General features: G+C 41.7%; 2 protein-coding genes across 2 annotated transcripts; both read right to left on the bottom strand.

The window, feature by feature from the left end:
• Nucleotides 1–771: 771 nt before the first annotated feature.
• LOC130254089 (disintegrin and metalloproteinase domain-containing protein 20-like) lies at nt 772–7,181 on the bottom strand. Its single transcript, XM_056493314.1, has 2 exons — nt 7,160–7,181; nt 772–5,986 (listed from the first exon to the last, which is right to left on the bottom strand). Exons 1-2 carry the CDS (start codon nt 7,179–7,181, stop codon nt 3,441–3,443), a joined length of 2,568 nt encoding a protein of 855 aa, XP_056349289.1. The 3' UTR covers nt 772–3,440.
• Nucleotides 7,182–10,849: 3,668 nt separating this feature from the next.
• On the bottom strand, nt 10,850–21,926 carry MED6 (mediator complex subunit 6). Its single transcript, XM_056492909.1, has 8 exons — nt 21,685–21,926; nt 16,639–16,798; nt 15,537–15,628; nt 13,867–13,949; nt 13,044–13,152; nt 12,489–12,604; nt 11,726–11,753; nt 10,850–11,348 (listed from the first exon to the last, which is right to left on the bottom strand). Exons 1-8 carry the CDS (start codon nt 21,704–21,706, stop codon nt 11,221–11,223), a joined length of 738 nt encoding a protein of 245 aa, XP_056348884.1. The 5' UTR covers nt 21,707–21,926; the 3' UTR covers nt 10,850–11,220.
• Nucleotides 21,927–25,237: the final 3,311 nt, after the last annotated feature.

The raw sequence follows: 25,237 nt of genomic DNA, 5'->3' as shown, positions 1-25,237 counted from the left end.
GGACAAAGGGATATTCCATACCACAGAGTGTCATGTCCATTATATAAGCTGGGGAAGTTATCTGTAAGGGGCCATACGCACTGTTGGACAGGCTGGGTATCAGGCAGCATGTAGTGAGCAATTGTACTGTGCATCACTTGTTTCTCTTGGGTTCTGTTACTCTCTACTCTCTATTATTATTATTATCATTATTATCATTATAATTATCATTTTTATCATTATTATTGTTGTATTTTAGTTCTTTCAATTATTAAACTGTTTTTATCTCAATCCACAAGGTTTACCTTTTCTTTCTGAATCTTGTTCCCACTGGAAGGAGTGGGAGGAGTGTGAACAAGAGGCTGCAAGGTACTTGGCAAACCCCTTCAAGATACACAGTGTTCCTTAGCAGCAATTTAATGTATTTTAGAAATTACAGTCTTGGCTTAGAACAAAAACAATTTTATCTTGATCTGAGGTAACTGCTATATTGTTTTAAAAAGTTTTCTTTAGCCAGGAAGAAATTTCAAACAAGAAACATGGGTATATTGTAACTTAGTCCTAGGTAGCTCCAGGCTTCACCTATCACAACTGGCCTGCCACATTAACAGCTAGGTAAGACTTAATACCCTCACTGCACTGGCACAGGCCATTTCACAGAATCACAGAAAGGTTTGGTTTGGAAGGGACATTCAAGATCAACTCGATCCAAATCCCCCTGTGATGGGGTTCCACTAATCCAGGTTGTGTCTTCTTATTTCCTCCAGCACCATTTCATGTACTTCATGTATTTCATATACATTTCATGTACACATCTCTTGGGAGATGGTGCAGCAACATTTGCAAATTCCCTCATCATGTACAAGTGACTTGCATATTAACCAAGTTCTCTCATCCACTTAAAGCATTTTAAAATGCAGTTAGAACTAGGAGGGGAAAAAAAGGAAAACCAGAAAGATGAGGACTGAACTTACACTTGCACCTTCATAGCACCTTCAGAGAAGTGGGACATTTATAACAAACCACCAGAAACATCAAGTTTCTCATTGCTGTGTTGAAATCAGAAACAGAAATATTTTCAAGGAGAAAACTCCAGAAAGGGAACTCATACATTATATAAAAGTCCAGGTTTGTTGAGATGCATGTTTGTCTTGCTCATATGGCCCAAGACGAAATGGGAGAAAAATATACAGAAATACTCCTACCCAAAGCTCACTGAAAGCCTCCTCCTCCCAATTAAGTCCTGTTTTTTCAGACCAATCTTTAAGCATAGTGAAAAACAGAAACCACAGAATTTTATTACTTTATCTTTTCCAAAACTGCATTTGCAAGTAAGCTTTCTAGCCTAAATTGTGCTTTCATTTACACCTCTGTCTCTTCACTATGCAGGTCTTAAACAAGAACTCCCTGACTGGTGTTTCCCTGCCTCAACATAGATCTATACTTGGCAATTTATAGTATACTATTGATCAACAATGACAGGCCATCAAGGTGGGAACCTGACACTTCTGCCACTCTTTTTGTATTTAGAAAGCAAAATTTAAGAAGTCTTCGTAGGTACTAGTTGTGCATAAATAGTTGGAAGGTGCTGGGTGTAGTGCTTTACTTACTTTTTATCTCCATATTTTCCATTAATCCACATCTCCCTTGTCTGTCTGCTATTCCTTGTTTGCAACACCTGAATTACAGTTGTTACTTCTCAGAGCACACCTCTCCCAGTCCCCCAACCCACCTGAAGAAGGTCTGTCGTTATGAGGAATTAATCTGTGGTGTTAGTCAAGGGCCAGTTACCTTGGCTTTTGACATAAATGCAGGATTAAGTTTTCATCACCTAATCAAAACCATCCATGTTCATCACAACAATAAGTACAGCCTAAACAAACAATGTGTTATCTCATTACTGCAGACAGCATAGATAACTATTTAAGTACCATTTGATCTAGACATAAAGTTGTGAAAAACTGTGCTTTGTATTTCACATCCCATCATCATGTAATTGTCCCTTTTTGGATACAGGACACAAAAAATACACATAAAAATTACAGGAAAATGCATATTCTAAAAACATAAATTATATATTTGGGAGGCACCAAGAGTCGACCGTCATAATTTGTAGAGTCACCAACATCTTTCTTCCCAAATGTTCCCAAGTGTTGGGCTACTTATCCCGACTTTACAGAATGTTTGCTAAAAGTGTGCTCTTTGCTTTCTAATTACAAATAATTCCTTTGTTAGCAGACAAGTGCATTAGAGCCCTTAATCCTGAAAAAAAACCTTTAAAAAAAAGTTTTCACTGTGATCTGGACTATAGACTCCTCTTCATGCTGATCTGATAGAATGGTCTAGTTACTTCTGGAATATAAATAATAACAGTAAAACTTATTGAATGGTATTTCCATGTCCCTAATATTTTTCAGAAGTTAGACATATTTTATGTTTTGTTAAAAAAATTAAAATTACAATGCTTCTGTGTGGCACTCCATAGAGCTGCAAGGACACATTCAGTTATAGCTGAAGAAATAATCACAGAGTAAGCCAAGAGAAACCCCCTGAGACAGTCAGATAAAGTATCTATCAAATATTGCAGGAATTCTAGGCAGAGGAGACTTGCAGAATAATTCCAAATACTTTAGAAATTCAGTTAACTTGGGGAACCCCACTGACAGCTCCTCTTAGCAACAATAAAATACACAGCACTTCCCAGAAGCAGCCAGCAGTGAAGACACTGGAAAATTTCCAGAAAATAAAAACAATTTGTTCTTGTGAAATGCCAGATTTGGTGTCACTACACCTTTGACATATATATTACAGTTCAGAAATGCAATGCTTACTGGTTGTGGTCTGGATAATCCTTCTCTACTCTTTCACAAATGGAAGGCCCTACTCCCTATGGTCTACTTCCCTCCTGAAGGGCTGCTCCCTGTAAACAGCTGGAAGCACTTGTGAAACAGATACCTGTATCTCACTGCAATACCTGTTCCTTGCCTGTTTGTGTCTCACAGATGTGAATTAAATCACAGAGACACAGAATGGTTTGCCCGGAAGGAACCCAGTGGAGACTTCAAGTGCAATTTTTTCTCTTTGGTTGTTAATGAATGACAGAAGATGTTCACAAACATGTCTCTCACTGCACTGAAGAAAACATTAGGTGAAGGAGGAAATTGAAGCAAGTAATTTATCTACACCTGTTTTAAGAAGTTTGCATTTTTAAACTGTTGATATGAAGCATAAACACAATACCTGCAGTTTTAATTACATCCGTTTAAGAGCTCAGGGTACAACGATGAGCACGCCTTACTGCCTGCTTAACTGCTTAATTTAAAAGAAAATGTACAGAGATAACATTTACTCTTCATTTAATGATATCACGTGAGATTAGAGCTGTTCAGAACCTGTTGAATTATTCTGATGAGCTACCGGATGGCTCTGCTAAAGGGAGATTTCCTCAACAGCATCCAAACCTACTGTTTTTGAGCTTTGGTGGATTTTGACTTATGATCTTTGGTGGATTTTGACTTATGACCTTTGGTGGATTTTCCTTTGGAAACTTCTTTTTTTTTCTTTTTTTTTCCTTTTTTTCTTTTTCTGTTTCTTCGAAATAACTTCAATATTCTACGAAATCGGGCCTTTTGGTTCGTAAGCCATCCTGCTATTTTCCGTCTATAATAGATGGAAAGGGCTACTCCAATGATACACATAACAAAAAAACCAAGGAGTATTAGTCTTACTTTTGCTCTCTGAGACATCTTCCTGGCTGGAGGGGGTCCACTGTCAATGCTACCTCCAAATCCTTCCAATTCACAATATGGAGGAGCCCAGCCATAGTCACAGTGACAGTTCTTACGATTGTTACACACTCCTCTGTCATGACACTTTGTCAAGTTGCAGTCATAGTTCAGCACTAATACACTCGTACACGTCCTGTTGATACAGAGCATATCATTACCACACGGTGTGCCATCTTCCACGGCTCCCACGTCTGCTCTTGGTATCCCCACATGATAGTCGAGACCCCAGCATTTCTTATCTTGAACAGGAGTTTGGACTAGTGTTACATGGTTCTCCAAGAAAGGCAATCTGCCTATGTTTTCACACTGAATCCTACCACATAAGACATTCTGACTACTGCATTTTGTATAATGGACATTGTCAGGAATACCACAATTCCCAAACCGGTCACCTTGAGTATTCACTGCTTTGAAGCAATCCAAAGAAGCAACCGTGGCTTTTTTGCCAAAAATATTCTGGCACTGTTCTCTGTGGGAAGAGCCTTTTCCTTTATAGCAATAAACACCATCTTGGCAAGGGGTTCCATCTTGTTTGTATACATCCAGAGGACACTGAGGGGAAGTCCCATTGCAATATTCTGGCAGGTCACAGCCGCCAGTACTTGCTCTGCAGAGTGTTCCTGCTGGAAGATACTGACAGTTCTTGCAGCATTTTCCAGATGCACAGACCGAGCCCGCAGTAAATGTACAGTTTGTGTGGCAGCAAGGATCCCTTCTGCAGTTTGCTGGTGAACCACAGTCACATTGCTCTCCACTTTCAACTACCTTATTCCCACAGTATTCTTGTTTCCCAGTGTAGAAACTGCCAGGTTCTGGGGGTTGACGAAGGCACGGAGCGCGATTTACAACCAGAGCAAAGTACTCCTTGTAACTGCAGTCACTGAACGAATCCGTTTTAGTATTGCTTTCATACATAATGCATGTCTTGCGTTTGCAATAACATTCCGGTTTATCATGGTGCATCCCAAGATTATGGCCCAGCTCATGGGCAAATGTGACAAAAACTCCAGACAACTTTTTCTCAGTGAAGGAAACAACAGCTGATGACCAGTGGCTATCACACACTGACCCCACATATGCCAATCCCAGGCTGCTCCCAAACCGCTGAAATGCAAATAAGTGAGCAACATCGTGTTGCATGCGACTGACCAGGTTTGTCCTTCTCCATATGTTAAACTGACCAAGTACACTGGGAATAGAGCTAGTAATATTTATAAAGTTACTTTCGGTCCAGATCTCCAGTCCTATAAGAAACAGCCGGACAGAAAGCGGCTTGTACATAGCGTCCGCAACATTGATGACATGCATGACGTCCTTCAAGACTTCGGATCTGTTCTTGCCCGACTTCACAAACCGCACGTGGTCCACGACCACTACCATCTTCACATACCTGATGTGTGTCCACCAGTCCTTCAGCTTTTCGTTCTCTCCCTCTGTCTTGGGAGCCTTCAACCAGGGCAGCACAGCCTTTTGCTGCTGCAGCACCTCCGGCGTCAGTCCGCAGCCCTGTCCCTCGGGGCTGTTGGCCTCCTCCATGCGGTAGAGAATGTGCCGAAAGGCCGGGTCATTGGGGACGGGCTCGATCCGGTAGGTGTCGTTCTCCACCCAGAGCATGCCGTGGAGGCCCTTGCCGCAGGTGCTGAGGGCCACCATGGAATCGGGGCTGCCCAGCACTTCGCCCTGGTAGAAGCAGTTGTCCCGCACGAAGGGGTGCTCCTCGCGGCGGGTGCCGTTGCGGCCGTAGGTGACCAGGGTGAAGGGGCGGGAGACCAGGCCCCTCCTGGGCTGCAGGCGCAGCACCCGCGGCCGCCCCGCCACGTTCAGCCAGTAGGAAAGGACCGTGGCGTCGCGGCCGGCCCGGGGGCTCAGCTGCCGCGGCACCGTCACCCAGGCGGCGCGCGGCTCCGCCGGCCGGGCCCCCCGGGCCCCCGCCACGCCCAGCAGCAGCAGCAGGAGCCCCGGCAGCGCCCCCATCGCGGCGCCGCCCGCCCCGCCGAGCGGGGATGGAAGCTGCAAGGGCCCGGCCCGGGCGGAACCGCCCCGGGGCTCCAACTGCCGCCGGGCGGGCCGGGGCCGCGGGGAAACGGCACCTGCGGCCGAGACGCAGCCCCAGCGCTGCCCGGCCGCCTCCCGACGGCCCGCCCTGCTCGCTGAGCCGGGACAAAGGCTCTCCGGAGAAGGAACCGGTAAATTAGCCTTCCGCAAACGCGATCCCAGCTCTTAATAATCTTCATTTCAAATTAATGGGTACTTCTCCTTCTGAGCAGAATAGCGAGGACAGCCCCCAGTTCAGCTTCACACTCCTTGTTACAGATGTTTGTGTTGAGCAAAGGGACCATTTGGGTAGACCACAAGTGGGAAAATCTGTTTTAAAATCTCAAAAGATCGGCTTTTGCTTTTTTTGCTGTTTTCATTGCAGGATAATTTGTGAGTGGACATCAGAAACAAGCTATTTCAGCCCAAGGAAAGGCTTATCTGGAAAGGCTTGGAGTGTGAAATGAGTTAAGTACAGAAATAGTCCCTGTGGTGACCTTAGCATGTCCCTCACTATAGCTATTACAGCATACACCCCACCCCGTCCAAGAAAAAAGGCAGAACCAAGAGGGAAATTCACTTCTGCTACATTCTATACTATAGATACAAACTAATGGTACCAAGTATAAAAGCCTCAAGCCTACCTACACCACAGCTGCTACATAGCTACATCACCTTAATTACACACAGCACTTATGCAGCAGCCATTTTCCCACATCATATCCTTTCTAAAGACTTGTAACTTCATAGCAATGGAAAGACAACACTTACATATACATCTACCACTTGGCTACCATCCCCATTTTGGGTGCAGCTCCAGCAAGGCACAACCATAAGACAGTGATCTGGATTAAAACAGGATGGTAAACAGGATGTCCTGCACAACACAGCTGTGCATGCTGGTTTTTTTGGCACATAGCGCTGGGATTCAACATAGCCACAGCTGTTACCTTTTGGGAACCCTTGACAACTTTCTTTTCAGCACTGCAAGCACATTTGGGATGAAATCCAACCTGCTGTGGCCCTTATCTTTCTCAGCTTCAGAGGGTGTACCTGTCTACCATCCCATACAGATCTCAGGAATCCTGCCTTTTGTCACCAGCTGCTGTGTGGTGACCCTGGCACAGGCAGCAACACTTAACATTTCAAACTACAGGACACAGGCGCTTCCCCTCAGGAGGCTGGGCAAGAAAGAAAGAAGGTGGCAGAATGTTCAGAGCCTCCTTCTGCTGCCTCATGCTGCCCAGGGTCCTGAGTGGGCTGGTATCTCACACTGGGCACATGGCAGCCCCAACTAACACAGCTGTGGAGGTTACCAGCTGTTGTCCAAAGGTGCTTCAGATTCTGTGGTTTGGTACCCTGCTCATTCCTTGCAAGCATGGCCAGCATTAGCAGCATACACCTTGTAATACACTACCTCAGATTAAAGGAATCAATAGAGGATACCTGCTTCTATTATGATCCATCTAGGAAGATGTTTCTAGATATCCATCCAAACTCATGACCTATCTATATTAGCCTTAGATTTATTTTCTTCTAAGTCTAAAAATCATAGAAACTGTTTCTTGTGAAGTCTTTTATGTGCAGCTAGTTGTTGAACGCTTGTCCACTATTCAATTATCAGCTTTGCATTTCAGTACTGTGAACTACATCAGATTATGTCTCTTGAAATAAATATAACCCAGACCACAGTAATGGAAAAATCCTGTTACATAATCTGCATGCAGTTTGTAGTGCTATTTTTAAATGCATACTTCTGCTGTGTGATCACTCCTTCAGTTATATTAAAGACCCTACTAAATCCCTCTGCCAATTTGCAAGTATCATGTCTTATCATCCCTTCCATCCCCCAGCCTGAAGTTGCTTACTTCTTACTTTCTCTTTTAATATAAACATAGCAATGCATTTAAGACTAGAAAATACTCAGGTCTCAAAGCATTAGTATAAAGCTAATCTATCCCCCTTGCCTTTTCCCTCTTATTGCCTATACCCTTCTTGCTCCAAGAACAGCTTGCTCTGGCAAACAAAATGTACTGACTGGCCAGTCTCTGCTAGGAAAAGTTTACCAAAACATGAAGTATGGGGGCAAAGTGGCAAAGAGGAATGTGTGAGAGCAACATATAGCCTAGTCAGACCTTACTTCATTAAAAGGTGACAAAGACAGAATTTCTGCTGCACCTGAGACACCATGAGCTTTACACAGTAAACTGAGGTAGCTAGAGTGCCCCTCTTCTGACAGTCTGGTTGGATTTTTGCATGTACATGTACATATACACACACATACATACAAATATGTGTAGCTGTTCATGGGTATGCAAACATTTATATGTACTTTCAGGATCTGAGAAGAACTGTTTCTATTAAACTTCCAAGTAATTTTCAGCTCCTGCTACCCCATGATTTAGGCAAAGAAAAGCCCTTTTGAAGTCTGAATGGTTATTACCTAAGAGCAAAAAGTAGAGAGAATTCTCTTGTTCAACCAAATCTCTCCTTTATACAGAAGAAAGTGACACACAAACAAATTTCAGAAGTGCTTGCTTCTTTGCCTTTCATCTACAAGCTTTACAAATACTGAACATCCTTTGGAAGGACTTTGGACTTCACAGCCAGACTCTAAACCAAGAGAGAGAAGGCTTAGACTCTCATGCACTGAAAAACATTACTGACTACAAGATATCTGCTTAACATCTCAACAGTAATATCTGATATAATGTCACTTCAGTAAATTAATATCACAGCTCACTTAACTGATGAAATTATTGTAGAATATCTAGTCAGCAAGCAACAGGATCAGATCTTTCCCTTCCCTCATACGGCAAACCTTCAGCACTGGACAGCTACTAAGAAATCGACACACTGGTAACATCCCTTACTGCTTTATAACGTAATTTGCTCAAGGAAAGATCATTCCCCTGGAAAAGGCTTATCACATTCAAATACTTATTTTATGAATGGAAGCCATTTGCTATCCTCTCAATAGCTTAGATGCTGGCACTTTAACTCAGATGGGATCAGACCAGGAATCCATCCTTTTTAATGCCCTCTGACACCAGCCAACACCAGGTATTTCTGCAGAAGGCAGAAAGGCTGCTGAGAGAGACAGATGTGAGGACACTGCCCCTTCATGTTCCATTCTGATTAGCTCAAATTCTGAGCATGGAGTATAGTGGTTCAGTCCAAATGTAACTCCAATTCAGTTTCATTTATTTGTCCCTCTATTCTTGTACTACAGCACAGCACAAGAGCCCTCTAGTTTCCTACTTGTTTCACTACTCAGTTTCATAAAGACTCAGTATTTGTCTTCCCAGTGTCCTACTCATTTTACTGCCCTTCTTCAAACCCTTCTACTTTAGGGGAATTCCTTTTCAGATATTGAATTGTACAACACATTCTATTTCTGGTGAAGTCCAGTAACTGATAGACTATTTTGCTCATACTATATTCTAGCATGCATTTTTTGCCACAGCTGTATGCGTCTTCAGCAATAAGCAAGCTTTCTTTCTGCTAGTAGTGTTAAGTATTTCCTTGGTGCATGAGTAGATAATTTTTCTCCATTAAAAAACCAAACCAAACAAACAAACAAACACACAAAAAAAAACCAAAAAACAAACAAAAAAAAACTCCACAAAAAAACCCACACACAACTAAAGCCCAACATCCTAGATCTTCATTAAGTGCAGTCTGTCATCTGTCTTGGTAACTTTTTCCAAATTACATACAGGTTCTCAGCTCTTTAATGGCCACTTCCAAGGACTTTATTGTGACCATCAACAGCAAGGACTGCTTAGGTGCCTCACCATTCATGTCTCCTTTCTGGAAATCCTGGCTTTCCTTCATGGAGGTGGGTGAGGCAAAGCCTTTGGTGCTTCTTCCACTACTTGCTTTCACAGGAATTTCTATAACACAAGAAAGAACCAACACCCTCTTTTTCTAAGTATATTCACACCACCTTGTCTAGTTTTGAGCATCCCAGAATAACTGCTTTCACTTGATCTGATAGTTCACACTAGTTTCTTATCTACTTCTATCAACATTTTGAGAAATGGCCTGATCAAACCTGATCCAGGTATGAAATAAACCTAATACACACTCAAGTATATGAATATATGAATTTCAGATCTGTATCTGCATTAACTGAGAACAGCTATTGGCATATCTATATCTTTTAACATTACAGCTTTGCATTACATGACAAAAATGACATGGATCTTTCTATCATTCAGTAATAAATAGCCCTGACAGGTCTATCTATCATTCAGTAATAAACAGCTCTGACTGGAGAGCTAAGTTGCTCTAAAAGAGTGTCTTGTGACCTGAAGATAAATCTGACACAGCTATCTAAGCACACTTAAATCTTTCTGCCTATCTACATTTTGGTTGCTGCGTACAAACTTTTTTTTTTTGCTAACTACAGTTTACTGCATGAAAGCGGGTAACAATTGTGGAAAGAAAATAAACTATTTCACACTTCACTCCACTATTTCAATGAAAAACCAAAACCAAACTAATAGTAATTTCTTTTCAAGAGATGACTTCTAATTTTTCTGATTAAAGAAAAATATTTATGTTAGCGATATGCTTAAATAAGCAGTGATGTTTCTTTTCCACTGTCCCACTTGTGAAAGTCTAAAAGACACATGTCTAATGCAGGAGCAAGGAAGTGCCAGGAGCACAGAGGAAGAGATGTGACTGATATATTTGAGTTACAGTGAAAAATTAGAAATATAAAGAGCATACCTGAATGTGCAACATCAAGAAATTTTAGCCTGTTTTATGTCATAAATCTCTCTCCCAAAACACTAACTTCTGTAATAAACTATCAGCTTAACCTTTAAGTAAAACCAGTGTTCATTCTGACATCTAAGTACATGGATTGGGGGTCCAGTTATGAAATATTTTATCTTTATCCCAAAGAAACTAGAGGCATAGCAATTTCTGCTCAGAATAGAACACAATATATTCCAATGTCCAAGCGAAAAAAAAAAAAAAAAAGCTGTCAGCACATATGACATATTTGCTACTAACAAAGTATACATTTAAGAAAGGCATTCCAGCAGCCAGGAGTTTTATTTGCCAAGAATTCCACTTCCTTTTTATATATAAAATTTGGCTTTTTACATAGGAAACCTAGACACAAATGATGCAAGAGTTTGTAAAGACTTCAGGAGGCTGCTGAACATGTCCATGTAAAAACCATTCTCAGAAGCCAGCATTCAAAATAAGATGAAGACTGAAAACACCTCCTTGGAGGCAGCTCACATTACATTTGCATGAGAGGTTTTTACAGAAAAAGGCGTTACAGGGATCTCAGTCTCTGAACTGTCCGTCCTAGTGGAAGAGCTTAAATATAAAGAAAAGGGAGCAAGAACCTTCTGTTTTCCAGGTACTGACTAATCCAGATGTGTAATAGCTTCTCCTTTCATTGGAGTCTCATTCGTTTTTCAGGTGGTCCTTTAGCACCAGCACTCTGAGCATTCTTTACAGTCTCTTTTTCCTCTGGCTTGACAGCTTCAGGGACTGGTTCAGGTTCCTTCTTGATTTGATCCACTAAAGATGTAACAGCAAAAGAAAGTTAAACCTCTGATTTTCATTCCTAACACATGCTTCAGAGTATGTAGAAAACACTGCTAATGTCAAAGGGCAACATTCATTTGAAAGGTGCAAGAATAAAAAGCAGAGAATAAATTCATACTTTTATCAGTTAAAGGGTGGAAGAGACTGAAGTTTTACAGTTCATGCCTTTTATGTTTGGAGGTGCCTATGATCGACTCAAAGTCTGCACTCTTACCCATTACTTTGCACAATTAGGTAATGCCAGAATTCCAAACCACCTCACAGAAGCAGCAGCAAGAACTTACAAGGCAATTGAAAGATACTGCATACACAGTCTATTCTTAAGTCTTGTGAGAATATTACAGTTTTACCTGGGATAGGCTTTTCTCCAGGCTTTTGCTGTGGGGGAAAAAAAAAAAGCCAACACATCAGTGGAACCAAAGTTGTAATTCTCAACCCTTCCTGCCATTAATTTAGGAATAAAATGCAAGTAAGCACTCTTATATGTAAGAGGTGAGGGTAGAATGGGTCATTAAATGCACTTTAAACAAAATCCAGTTAGCATTTTATAACATCCAGTTTTTCCTCTGAAAACTGAAAACACTAAAGACAAAAATATGCAATTAGCCAGTCTTTCCCAGGACTGGCTGAGGAGCACTTTTGTGAGATGCTGTAAACATAATTTCCTTTGCTCCCAAGCAGAAGACCTGGTGGAAAAAATGGCTACCAAAGACAATCAGAAGTAATCACAACAACTTCACAGAATGCCAAGAATTTCCATGCAACTAACGAGTCTCCGGAACAAAATCCTGTGATGGCTTGATTGAGTTCACAAAGTAGGAAACTGGAAGCAGAAGCAACATCTGATAGCTGAGAACAGACCCTCTGTGATCAGATAAGGAAGGTGTATAATAAAATTCACTCTCACAGTTTTGCCAAGGTCTTAATGACTCCAGTGATTACAAAGGGAGAGCCTACACTCTAATATAAGCCTTCCATGTCAAGCTTATTATCTAATCCATGTTACAATTGCAGAGATACACTAAATTCCCATTCAGTTTCAGCTGTTTAAATACTAATGATTATGTTTTAAGTTCTAAGTTACAGTAAAATTGCAGCTTTTGAGTGTCATACCTGAACAAATCTGGGTGGAAACTTCTGTCTTAGGTCTAAAAGTAAAGCATCTACCCGTTGCCTTTGGAAAATAGAGCTTGGTTCTTCTTTTTTCTTGGCTTTTGGTTTAGCTTTCTCTGCAAGTCACAGAAATATTAGAGAAAGATGTATTAAAATTTATTTTCTCTTAGCAGCTCTTTGTTGTATGATTATTTGTCTCTCCTTTGAACTTCACCTGATTTTCTTACCGACATAGGTGGTTTTTCTTGGTGGAAGACAGATTAAGGATGATAAGACCTCCAGATAAACTGGTTTGGCTTCTGAAAATGTGTTTTGGTCCCCAGTGCGTTGAAGAGTTGCCCGCTTTGTTGACACACAGTTCATTATTGTCATCTCCCACCCAATGCCTCGATGTTCATTCCCATCAGCACAGAAAGGCAAGATTCCTTTCATCTGGTAGAGAGCCCAAACTTACCCTTCAGCCACTTCATCTCACCTCTCCATCACTGTGCATTGTGCATTCTCCCTACATGTCTTTCCTCTCCCAAACCATGCAGAAGAAACTAGCAATCATACCTCGTTCTTCTTGATCTTTGAAATGCCACCAGTAGCCCTTGGATGGGTGATAGCGACAGTAGGACATAGCTTCTTCAAAAGCAGACTGAATTCCATGCACTGCAGTGAGCTTTCAGAACAAGAATGCAAGCAAGTGTTCAGAACTCAAGCAGAAAACACAACATACAATTTTGAAATTAGGTTATTTTTTAATTAGTATTCTATATTCATTTTTGTCCTGGGAAGGGAACTTGGAACATGCAGTTTTGGACTGAGAATGTAATTGCTTTAACAGGCTCTCACAAGGCTCTTCTGAAGTGCTTTTCTAAACTGATAGAAAAACTTGCAAAAGCAACAGCTTACAAGAACAGAAGGAATCAAAACAAACTTGAGCATCCAACTTAAGAAGAAATACCACATTACATTAAAACATTAGCCTCATTTAAAAATAAATATTACATTAGCTTAATATTAATGTTCCAAAGCAAGCTTCCCTGATTATGCATTTAATTACTATTTCATACGTATTTGTCAAATAATTTTTTTAAATTTTGATTATTCAAATTTCATGCTGTTCTGCCAATTAGTGTAGCTTCAGTTATTCTGATCCTTCATCCTTAAACAATGTATCCTAGTTTCTGGGCAATACTGCATTCTCACAAGATCTTCCATTTTCATGTGGGATGCACACAATATTAACAGTGAGATCTGTTTTAAGTTACTGCACTGTTACTACACAAGATCTTTCCTCAAAATAGTGAAGGAGAGATTTAAACAGCCTGGGGGACAATCAAAAGTAAACACAGATATAAACCAGTATACATCAAACGCACAGAACACTTACAACTCTGGAGTTAATGACAGACCCTAAGTCAGGTGCTTGATAAATCACTCCAGCAATAATATAGTAGTCAGCCAGTGGTATAACTGTGGGAAGGAAAAGAAGAAAAATGCAGGATCAGCTTAAAGCTCTGGCTGAACATTGCGTACTCGTTGCTGAATTTCAGTCATAGCAGCAGAAACTGCAATATTTCTATTATCTCTTGTTAATGTTTTCCTTCAAGGTACTTTATTTGCACCTTAGGCACACACTAATAAGGAGAGAAAAACCAATGTCTGCTTTACAGATAGAAAATCATCAGCTTTAAAATCCTGTCCTACTGCAAGCAAATGATTTGCCTCAGAAACTGAGGCATATCTGAAACCAGGCTTTTCAGAGTACACTAGAGCTACTAGTAGTCAAGTGAACTGCTCCAGACGTAATTCCATTAGCCTTGGCTGCCAGTAGAAACTCACAACAGTGCAAGATCTCATTCTTCTGGACTCAGCTTTCTCTAACTTCTGCAGTCCTCTCAGCTAGATTTCCCAGACCCAATGAAGTTAAGCACACACAAAGCATGCTTTTCTAAATTAATACCATTCTGCCAAAAAAAGACTACCTTCCAAAGGCATTTGCTAAATCAGATTTGGAACTTCTACTGACCAATCAAAAATTCTTGTTCATTAGAGCCACACTGCTGAGGAACATTACAGTTGCCTCTGTAACTCTGCCAAACACTGTTCAATTGAGAAACCATAGCAATGCTCTCAGCTTTATTCCTAAGAACATTACCTGTGCACACATGTGTTCCAGGTCCTCCATCTCTACTAACAATTCATCCAGTACTTGCATTTTATGAAGCTTGGACACCTGCCTAAATTAGCAGTCCCAGACAGCTGGGTGCATATTACAGCCAGTACCCACTTCTACTCAAAAGAAAAAGGACGCTTAGCACTTCTTTACAAATGGAAAAAGAACAGCAGTTTTACTACCTCACAGCTCCATACCAGGGCCTACTCTCCCAGACAGGCAACTCCAACTAATCATTGATCTAAAGATTTTTCTAATATCACTTCAAACTGGAAAAAACATGTCTTCAATAATTTCAAATATAAATACATCTGTTTTAAAAACACACAGAAGTCATAAGACAAGCCTGCATCAGTTAAGATAAGACAGTTCAATAACTACTGAAATGTGGCCATATATTTGATTAATCACACACACAAAAATTCAAGGTTAAAAAGGGATAATGAAGCCAACTGCATGCAGATGGGGGAAAAAAGCTAAGATATTTGACTTAAAAACTGGAAAGTGACACTGTAGAAAGGAGTGGTGCTATTATCACAAGACTCCATCACAAGAAGAAATGGACACTCTTTCATAGCCTAAAAGATAAATACGACATGGAATGAATGCTATTAACAATTTCCTGTAGGAAAATGTAGCACAGGGCAGCACTTTCTTATTCGCTGTTCCCATTTCCCCACAAGATGGCACTCCCTACTGCTGGCACACTGCAGGGAACTGCTGTGAGAATCTCCCCACCACAAGGCCTCACACCCTCCCAGTTAGACTGGAAATTAAGATAGGAAAGCAGAAGCAGAAGTGCTTAGACGCAAATTAGGAACTGACAAAAACAACTGACAGATCTAGCTTCTCAACAGAGGCAAGAAGTGAGTGAGTGACTGTACCTTGTGTTGGAGATTGCCTTTGCTGCTTTCTGATAATGAAGAGAATGGGCTCTTGAGCATGAAGGAGGATGTACTCCACTCCAACCATCTGGCTGAAAAAAAAGCAACCAGACTAAGTATCTCCCTCGAAGTAAAATATGTAGGATGTGAAGAATGACCAAAGGGCCCGGCAATAAAGTAACAAAGTTCTGATGCTTTGAAAGCTCTTCTTTATAATGTGCAGTAAATAAAGGCAAAGGATTTCCTGAGCTAGCTATCAAACCCTGGGTGCACAGACAAAGGGAGTTATAACAACCTGACACAAGTAGAACACATTAGCAACAGATAAATAGCAAGAAAGATAACAATCTATCATCATGGAGATGTCATTTAAATACAGCAACAAAGAACTGGTGTATGATGTGACCATCTGTGTGTTTGAAGTAAAAGCCTCTCTGCAACCACACTGAGCACAAGTGACTTTACCAATGGACTTCTAGCGCTGCCTGCAAACTCCCTATCATCTTGTGGAGTCTTTAAATAGTTCTCAAACAACTCACTTGTGCTCAGCAGAGCAGATGGGGAACTGAAAAGAAAGTTAACTTGCGTATGCAATCTCAATACACAGCCATATGTGATCAGTTTATTTACAACACTCACTACTCTTATTATCCACACTAAAAAGCCAGCTCTTTGGAGGAATTATGTACTTACTATGGCACACAGCCAGCAGTATATGGAAACACAAACTATTTATGAACTCAAAGTATCCCCTAACATGAACCCCATTCACTGCAGAAAAAACATTTAACTACATTACATTACTCAGGTTCTGTTGAGCAGGGAGGGTGAGAAAAGACAGCTTTTCTATTTCAGAGAAATATCTAAAGGATGATTCACTGGAATCTCAAAAGATACACAGAATCCTTCATGCTTAACAACTCCTTGAGATGGCCTAAGAAGAAACAGAAAACATCTAAGTACAGAAAAAGCTGGGCTCCCTGGAAAGTGGTGGGACTAAAAAGCACAGAACAGAATGAGCATGCTTCCATTCCATCACCAAAGCCTCTGAATGGAGGGACAAGGGATACTGCACAGGAACCAGCTGCAAATTACAACTTACTTCAAATGGTCCAGGGTCATCCGCTGCATTTTGACGACTTCATTGTTACATGTTCGGTCATAGAAAGGGTTACTTCGCTCTGAGAAATAGTCCAACACACTCCCATTGTTTAATATTGGAATCCAGGAGCTGTCAACCCAGGAAATTCCCAACAGATTATCTGGGAAAATAAATCTACATTAAATATCAAAGCAGTCAAAAATACCACAAATACATCCAAGAGTAAATTGCCACCAATTAACAATTATAGTAGAGAAAGGAGATGGAACACAAACACATCAGTTGAAATTAAACAAATATTTCAGAGTTCAAATAATAATTGATAACCTTTAACCTTCTGCAGGTCTCTTAGCAGTATACAAAAAAGAAAACAAAACCACAAAAAAGTCCCCAAACAAACAAAAAAACAAGAAACACAAAACCAAACCAAACAAAAAAGCAACCAAAGAAGAAAATCCAAAAAAACAGCAAACACAAAGGTGCTATCTTTGGGCAGATGTTTCCCAGCAATCTTGAACAAGAGATTCTATTCCTGACTATAAAATTAATCTGCCAAATTGCCTGCAGCAAATTACTTGTTCCATAACTCAGTGGATATTACAGATAGCTAACTACTGAACACTAACAATTCTATAAAAAAGCAAGTTTTTTAAATGAATGCACTTTATAACCTGCAAATCATAATAGGCCAGTTAAATTATTACAGATTTAGGGAAATATGAACTAAATTCCCTGCATTCTGTTATCATGCTGCAGCAAAATGTTCCTCAGGCACATCAAAGAAACCAGTGTCAACAACCAGTTCCACAGGCAACAAATTTGTTAACATTGGAGATCCAGGAGAAACCTGGAAAAAAACCCCAGAAATTAATTGTTTTTAAATCACAGGAGCAGCAAACAATTTCCAAGACATAAGAAAGCAATAAGAGATATGCATTGTTTAGAATAAAAAAAACCTTTAAGTGATGAGAAGTCATTGAAGACTGACTGAGGATCTGAAATTCCCTCCTCAAAGAAACCACTTCCAAAAGTTCACACTGGATATACATAGCCTCAACTCCCACTTACCATTCTACTGAGAATATTTTACTTCTGTGACAATTCAGCATTCTCAAGGATCATCAGATCAGTTTCAAAAATGTCAGGTCATACACTACTAGCAGCTTCTCTGAGGAAGAGTTAATAAAGCAACACTACTTGCTTAGCAAACCAGGAAAAATGCAACAGAAATAATGATGTGTAAACTATTTTTCCTTGCTAATCTTAGAATTTTCAGCCAAACTGTTTCATGCAGGGCAGGAAAAGAGGAGTTTAGAGGCACTCATGTTATTTCACACAGACTGTTCTTTCTCCTCACTACAGAAAAGGAAATCTCAGAAACACAGCACTAAGATCCATCATTAAACACCTAAGTCATGGTAGCACTGTTTATTCCAAATGCCATTCAAATCCAAAAGAGCTCTCCTTTCAAAAAAATCTTAATATCTTAAGCTCTTGCATTCTTCTCATAATAAACTTTCACATCATACTTCAAATACAAACTTTCTTTGTTTGTATGATTAACAATACCTGCATTTTTCAGAGGAATGCCAGGCGAGCTTTAGAGAGATATATATAGCTATCATGCTGTATATAGACTGATAAATGTATCATAAAATGGAATATAAAGTTGGACTCTAAGACTCAATTATCCACAGCTGCTTAGCACCAGAATTTATAATTACCTTTATAACTAGCAAGATTGTTCTCTTAACTATTCTTGGGAAAAAAGGAGAGGCAGAAAAAAAACTGTGAACCTGACATGGCTGTTATACTGAAGGATGGATTGTTTATTTTGGGTATTAAGAAAGGATAGCATTCCTGCTTCCCTGATCCTTTCAAAAATAAAACATTTTGTGCATAGCATTTCTTGTGGAATTTGCATCACAGATGCAAAAGTAAAGTGCTTGTGACAATACTGCCAATCTGTCATGATTGTCAAGACAATTTGGAAGACAAGCCAGCAATCCACAGCAAAAAAAAAAAAAAAAAAAGAAGAGTAAGTCACACAGTGTGCTGAACCTGGCCTTGTTGGCCAGGTAGCCCAGCACTAGGCTTTGACAAACCAAGAGGAAGAGCAAAGTAGCCTGACAGGGTATTGGGTTTGCCTGACCAGGTTTGGTGGGTGGGATACAGGGGTGGCTTCAATGAAAAGCTGCTGGAAGCTTCCCCATGTCCTACAGAGGCAAGCACAGTGGTAAAGCAGTTTTCCCCCTGCAGCCTGTGGAGATCCACAGCGGAGCAGAGATAGCCCCTGGAGGACCCACACTGGAGCACTGCTGTGACAATGGGCACTTGTCCATCCTGACCCAGCTCTGTGGCTGCAAAGATCTTGGTAATTTTGGAATTGTGAGGGATTGCCAAGGTGTGTAACCAAGCTAACCATCCTGCACAGAAGGTACTTAAAAACTGTGAGTAGGGTGATGATCTGTATTTTAGATCACACATGGTCTGTTTTCAAAAATTTGTGGAGATAAAATATTCTAATACTCTTGGATTGGTGAAAACAGTTGTTTTAGTCTCAGTAATATCTATTTTGAATTTAAATTTTAGTCTCACATGACTGTAGGCCCAAAGGGATACACAGCAAAATTACACAAATAATTCTGTTTTTCAGAGCTAACAATTTAGGCTTTTTCACTTCTGGTTTTTATGTGTCATGCAGAGAAATCTGGGATACCTTTTTATAGGTAGACCCATGGATCATCCAGCATTCTACCTTAATTTCTAAACCTTCCTGTTCCCTAAATTCAGGGAATACTATTATCAGCTTTACCCTTATCTGAGTCCCATTCATTTTTTAAATACATAACCAAAGTGGCTAGGCTTAAATCCGTTTTACTGGAATGTATCAGCTTTTGGAAACTATTGTGTTGACTAGTAACCCTAACTGGGGGAGTTATGCAGGCTATACTGAAAACCTTTTTACTGTGAAGCAGAAGAGAATGGTACTAAAGGAGGTGAAAGGAGAGCAATAGGTGGGGGGGAGGCTGGGGTCTGAACGGGCTCCCACCCTTTGGCCTGAATCAATGTACACTTTGTTGGCAGGAAGGAACAATGAGGTGTAAACATTTCTGACTCTGAGGGGAGGGGACTGGTGGGAAACATCAAAGCATTTCAAGACCTCATAGCTCCAGTACAACCACAGAATGAAATAGACCTGATCAACAGCAGAGCCACACATTCAGTAATAAACAGTTGCAAGGGTCTGCTTAGTAAAGTTACAATACCAATTGTTGGGGCAGCACGAAAAAGGGTTTTGTGGCCATTCTTACAGCTCGTGGACTGTCCCAATTGGACAACTAAACTGACTTGTGAGTTTCTATATGCCAGAATGGCCCCTTCCATTGTTAGGACAAAACTTACCATGCAAGCTAAATGCTCAAAAAACTTTTTTTGAGAACTCTGTATAACTATGCATCTCACAGAAAAAAAGGCATGGAAAGCACAAATCTGCTTATCAATGAGCCAGACCTTGAAGGAACCTGAAAATAACATCCTGGACACAGTACTGATTGCTGCTTAGAGTATCAACATGAATTTAATACCTGTAAAGAAGCCTTGTTCTCATGAGTATAGGCTGGTACAGGATTTAAGAGCAATAAATCAGATACCTTGACACTGTTGTGTGGATAGGCTGTTTGTACCAGGTGAAAAAGCCTGTTTCATGACAACAGCATTAGAGAAGGCATTTCAGAGTGAAGTTAAGTCTAGGAAGAAGGGAGTGCTGGAGGTGTTTTTAAGATTTGGTTTTATTTCTCATTATCTTCCTCTGATCTAATTGGCAATAAATTCAATTAATTTCCCCAAATCGAGTCTGTTTTGCCTGGGACAGGAACTGGTGAGGGATCTCTCCCTGCCCTGATCTCGATCCACAAGTCTTTCATTATATTCTCTCTCCCCTGTCTGGCTAAGGGGGTGATAGAGTGGTCTTAGAGGGTACTTGGCACCCAGCCAGGGTTAATCCACTGCAGATAGATTTAAAACATAAGTATGCCTCAAAATCTACTTAATATATTGAACTATATTAGATAAAAGATTTGAGGGAGCTTAAATTATATGGGATAAGACAGAAGGTTCTCACATCAGGTAATAACTTAATACAGCACTCCTCCATTAATTGTCTACATAGTTCCTTTGTGTAATCTCAAACAAGGCAGTCAGAAAAAACGCACAGGACTACACATAATCATTAAGAATTTGAAGACAAAAAAGGAGAAAATCTCTGTGGCATTATCAAAATTGACCCTTCATGCGATTTCATAAATGCTTCCTGATGTTCATTCTCTGAGACTGCAACACACAGGTAGGCTTCTGATGTTATTCTGTTCAGACACTCTTATGGAGAAAAATAACTTCTTTTTCTGTGGCCTCTGAAGCTCCACTTCTTCTCTCAAAGCTCAAATTCTTCACAACAATTTAACTTCCACTTTGTTTACAACATAAATATTCTTTAACACTTCATTCAAACACCACTTCTTCTTCAAAACATAATCTCTTTTTATTCACATCCCTGACTTCTCACCCAAATGTTTCTTGCTTTTTGTTACTTCAGCTTTCCTAAAACCTGGCCTGTCTCACCACATCCACCTGAAGTGCTCTTAAGATTATCAGCATCACTCGCTGTTCCGGTCCTGTGCAAGTCCCACACACATGTCAGCGCTTCCCACTTTCTCCCACACTTCAAAACTCTCTTTTACAGCGGTTCCCTGACGCCGCCATCTCACCGCAGGACGTCCTTATCCCCCCTGAAAAGGCAGAGTTTACAGAAGGAAGCTCGTTTTTCCCAGGCGGCCCTGGCACACGCTCCCAACCTGCCGCACATCCAAGAACGCCGCTTTGTGGGCAGCTTTTCCGCCCGGCCGTTCCGGCTTCCAAGGACGGTCACACCACCACACCGACCCCCTCCGGCAGCCGCCCCACGGGCGGAGCTGAGCCCAGGCCGGCGGGCAGGGCCCCGGAGCCGCGGGGAGCGAGCCCCGAGCGCCGCCCTCGCCCCAGGCCTACCTCGGATGTCCACAGCCGCCATGGCCGCGCCGCGCACGTCCGGAGCGGGGCAGGGCGGGGCTGCGCGCAGGAAGCGGCCTTGGAGCGGGGCGGTGGAGCGGGGCAGGGCGGGGCGGCGGAGCGGGCGGGGCACCGAGCGGGCGGAGCGGGCCGAACCGCGGGCGGGGCACTGAGCGGGCGGAGCGGTGGAGCGGCGCGGTGGAGCGGGCGAAGCGGAGCGGGCGGGGCGGCGGAGCGGGCGGGGCACTGAGGGGGCGGGGCACTGAGGGGGCGGAGTGCTGAGGGGGCGGAGTGCTGAGGGGGCGGGGCACTGAGGGGGGCGGCATTGAGGGGGCGTGGCAAATAGAGGGCGGGGCACTGAGAGGGCGGGGCACTGAGAGGGCGGGGCAATGAGGGGGCGGGGCAATGAGAGGGCGGGGCAATGAGAGGGCGGGGCACTGAGGGGGCGGGGCACTGAGAGGGCGGGGCACTGGGGGGCGGGGCAATGAGAGGGCGGGCACTGAGGGGGCGGGGCAATGAGAGGGCGGGGCGCTGAGGGGGCGGAGCACTGAGGGGGCGGGGCGCTGAGGGGGCGGAGCGGGGAGGGAGCCGTGCGCGGGGAGAACGCCCCCGTCCCGGCACGCAGTCGCTGACCAGGGAAACGCGTTCCTGAAGCGAAGGGTTGCGCTGCCCCAGTCCCACCACAAGGCGAAGTGACCTGCGCTTCACCTGAGTGGTGCATAACGAGAACGACGGCGCCGGTGCCGAAAATCGACATGCTCATTAGGAGCTGCTTGTTCAAAAGGGGAGATAGGAGGGTTTTGCAGCCGTTTTCACCTGACCTTGTCCCGCTGGTGTTTTACTTGTCACTTTCAAAGTGGAAGAAGTGTAGGCTGCAGGTTGCTGCTCAGCATCTCACCCATCCAGCTTGAGCTGGCTGAGGTAACCCTAATTTAATTTGCCATGTGGGAATAGTAGATGTTTTGAGGTCACATCATCAAAACACTGTATGGTTCCTGTCCTGAGGTATGGTCCTTGAGATTTTGGCTCTTTACTGAAATCATTTGTCATCAATCATTCGTAGAGTGAAGAACAACACTCAGTGGCTGGAAGAATACACATACACTGAAGATTAATAAGATCCTTATTTAGATTGACAACTACAGTCTCCCGATCTGCTGTACAGAGAGTCCAACACCCCTGTGTCATGCTAGCTGTACCTCCAGGGACTCACCGTGCCTGAGCCTTTGCTGCCAAGATCAGCCATCCCCTTGCTGGCAGCGGCAGAGTCTGAGAGCCTGGAGTTATCACCTTGCTGATGGCACGTCATCATAATTGGTGATGGAATCTCTTCCATTAGAGGCCTGTGTGAAAAAAGGATAGGAAGTACTTTACTGTCTATGAAGTACAGGCAAGAGAGCAATCAAAAAGTTGGAGCAAAAGAGAAATGCTGCTTACTTGCTCTCTCTTCAGTCCTCTCACACTAATGCCTACTGTAATTGCAAAACTACATACTTTTTTTTTTTTTCCTTCCCAGGATTCTCATCTCATTCAATATGTTAAAGTCACTATATCATTTGTGAATATTCTGGGCTTGTTTTCTGTGAAGAAGAGGTGCCTCCAGTACACTTGCTTTGCATGTTTCAGGTGTTTAAAGATGTGGAGGTTCAAGCAAAGTTTACAGAAAGTGACAATATTAGGCATAAAAATGCTGGTTTGGAAAACTGGTCTAGTTTTTCCAGACTCTGATTTATAGAGCCCTTGATACAAATAAAGTAATGCTGGTCATGCTTTGTGTGTTGTGTAAGTCTCTGCACACTGACAACTTAAATTCTCTAAAATCTCTCACAGGTTAGTTACTCAAAAGAAGATTTTTTTAATCTCAGTGCCTCACGGCTGCATCTCTAAAAGAGAGGTAATAAGAGGCTCCTTGGCTATGAAAAAAAATTAATAATATCTGCAAAAATATGAGGCTAGGATGGTAAGAGTTCTGAGAAAATTAATTTTCTCTTCAAAGGAAGATTTACTTAATGAGCAAAAAATAAGTAAAAAAGATTGAACAGTGGAAGAAAAAGTACTGAACAAAACAGTAATGTCCAACTGTAACACTGAATTCAGAAGAAAAGCCATGAAAACACAGTACTTGGTATCATTTAATAGCACAACTAGATTAAAAATCGAACCTTAATTTTTCAATTCCATGATTCCTGGGTGTTTGTCACTGAGATAATATTTTGTGTAATATGTGCTTTTCCATGGGGTAATTCTCATGTGTGCACACTGCAGATCTCCATTCATTAGTTAACTGCTACTTGTTAGCAGTTTCTACCTTTGCCAAACACATCTCTCTAGTCTTGTCCACCCCAGAATGTTTCCAAATAATACTATGATAGGTTGCCATTCTAAATCAAATATCCTGTCATGAACAATCCTCCTGGAGAGAAAAATGCCACCAGACATAACAGCCATCCTTCTGGAGCATCTCTGATGCCTTATTTCATTCTATTTTTGTGCAAACTATTTCTTTTCAGTGGCAAATGGAAACCCAACCTCTATTTTAATTATTCATATTGTCTGTCTTTCCTGCTGACTCTGCATCTCTCCTAGCAAATATGTCTTCAGATGAGCAAGAAGCTGAAAAGTAAAGATTTCTGGGTAGTAACTAATGTGGCTTGATTGCTTACAATGAATTTTCAATTACATGGTGAGACTAGCCAAAGCACTGCTGGAAAGAATTGTTCATCTGGTAACATTTTCACCTTCTGCTATAGCATAAAAGATGAGATGTTTTTCACCTGGCTTCCTCTAAAGGGAGAGTCCTAATGAGCTTTGCAGTTCTGTCCCTCTTAGCAGGAGGTGTGGATTACAGATGGAGAGGTAATGAAAGCTATCATGTAAAATGAGGAATTTATGCACACTGCTTTTGATGTCAAAGAAAGGCACCTTAAGCAATGAATATTTAGACATATTCATTCCAATTGTGTGCTTTAAAAATGCATAAAACACTTGGATAAAAACTGACATCTCTTCATGCCCTGGTGTTTGGATGTCATTTAGCGTCACTCTTCCTGCAGCAGAATTATTTTTCTGTATTTCTATGGCCAGAGCTAATGAGGAATCTCATCCCACTATGGTCCTTTATGTAACAGAAGAGACTGTCCCTAATTTACAATGTTTGTTATCTCCAGTTGATGCAGGATTGGTAGTGCTGAGTGCTCCAAACCACAGTGTGGGTACAGCCGTGAGACTTCCAAGAAGTCCCTTTATAGTTTCAAATAAGCACAGATAAATTGAGAGGACTACACCTAAAAAGGGATGGAAAACCATCTCTGTGCACATTTCTAACAGTCTGCAGACACTGAACAAATAAGCCACCTATATGCCCTCAGGTGAAAAGCATTGTTATGTACCCTTATCTTTAAACTCTGGGCAGTTTCCAAAACATAATAGAGGCTCCTGAACAAGGATATCATCACAGCACCTCATATTCTGCCAACCTGCATTTGAACTCACAGATTAATAGTAAATACCTCCAAGTTCCATTCTGTGTCCTAGTAAATCTAGTTCTGCAATG

The sequence above is a fragment of the Oenanthe melanoleuca genome, chromosome 5, assembly GCF_029582105.1.
Source record: "Oenanthe melanoleuca isolate GR-GAL-2019-014 chromosome 5, OMel1.0, whole genome shotgun sequence".
NCBI lineage: Eukaryota > Metazoa > Chordata > Aves > Passeriformes > Muscicapidae > Oenanthe > Oenanthe melanoleuca.
The sequence above is the reverse complement of the archived record's forward strand: the minus strand, read 5'-3'. Positions and strand labels throughout refer to the sequence as shown.

Coding starts and splice junctions, on each gene's coding strand:
- LOC130254089 (XM_056493314.1), bottom strand. CDS start 7,181: ATGCTTGCAAGGAATGAGCAGG. Junction 5,987..7,159: donor GCTTGCAAGGAATGAGCAGG/GTACCAAACCAC, acceptor AAGATTATTAAG/AGCTGGGATCGCGTTTGCGG.
- MED6 (XM_056492909.1), bottom strand. CDS start 21,706: ATGGCGGCTGTGGACATCCGAG. Junction 15,629..16,638: donor ATGACCCTGGACCATTTGAA/GTAAGTTGTAAT, acceptor CTTTTTTTTCAG/CCAGATGGTTGGAGTGGAGT. Junction 13,153..13,866: donor CTGTCATTAACTCCAGAGTT/GTAAGTGTTCTG, acceptor TTGTTCTGAAAG/CTCACTGCAGTGCATGGAAT.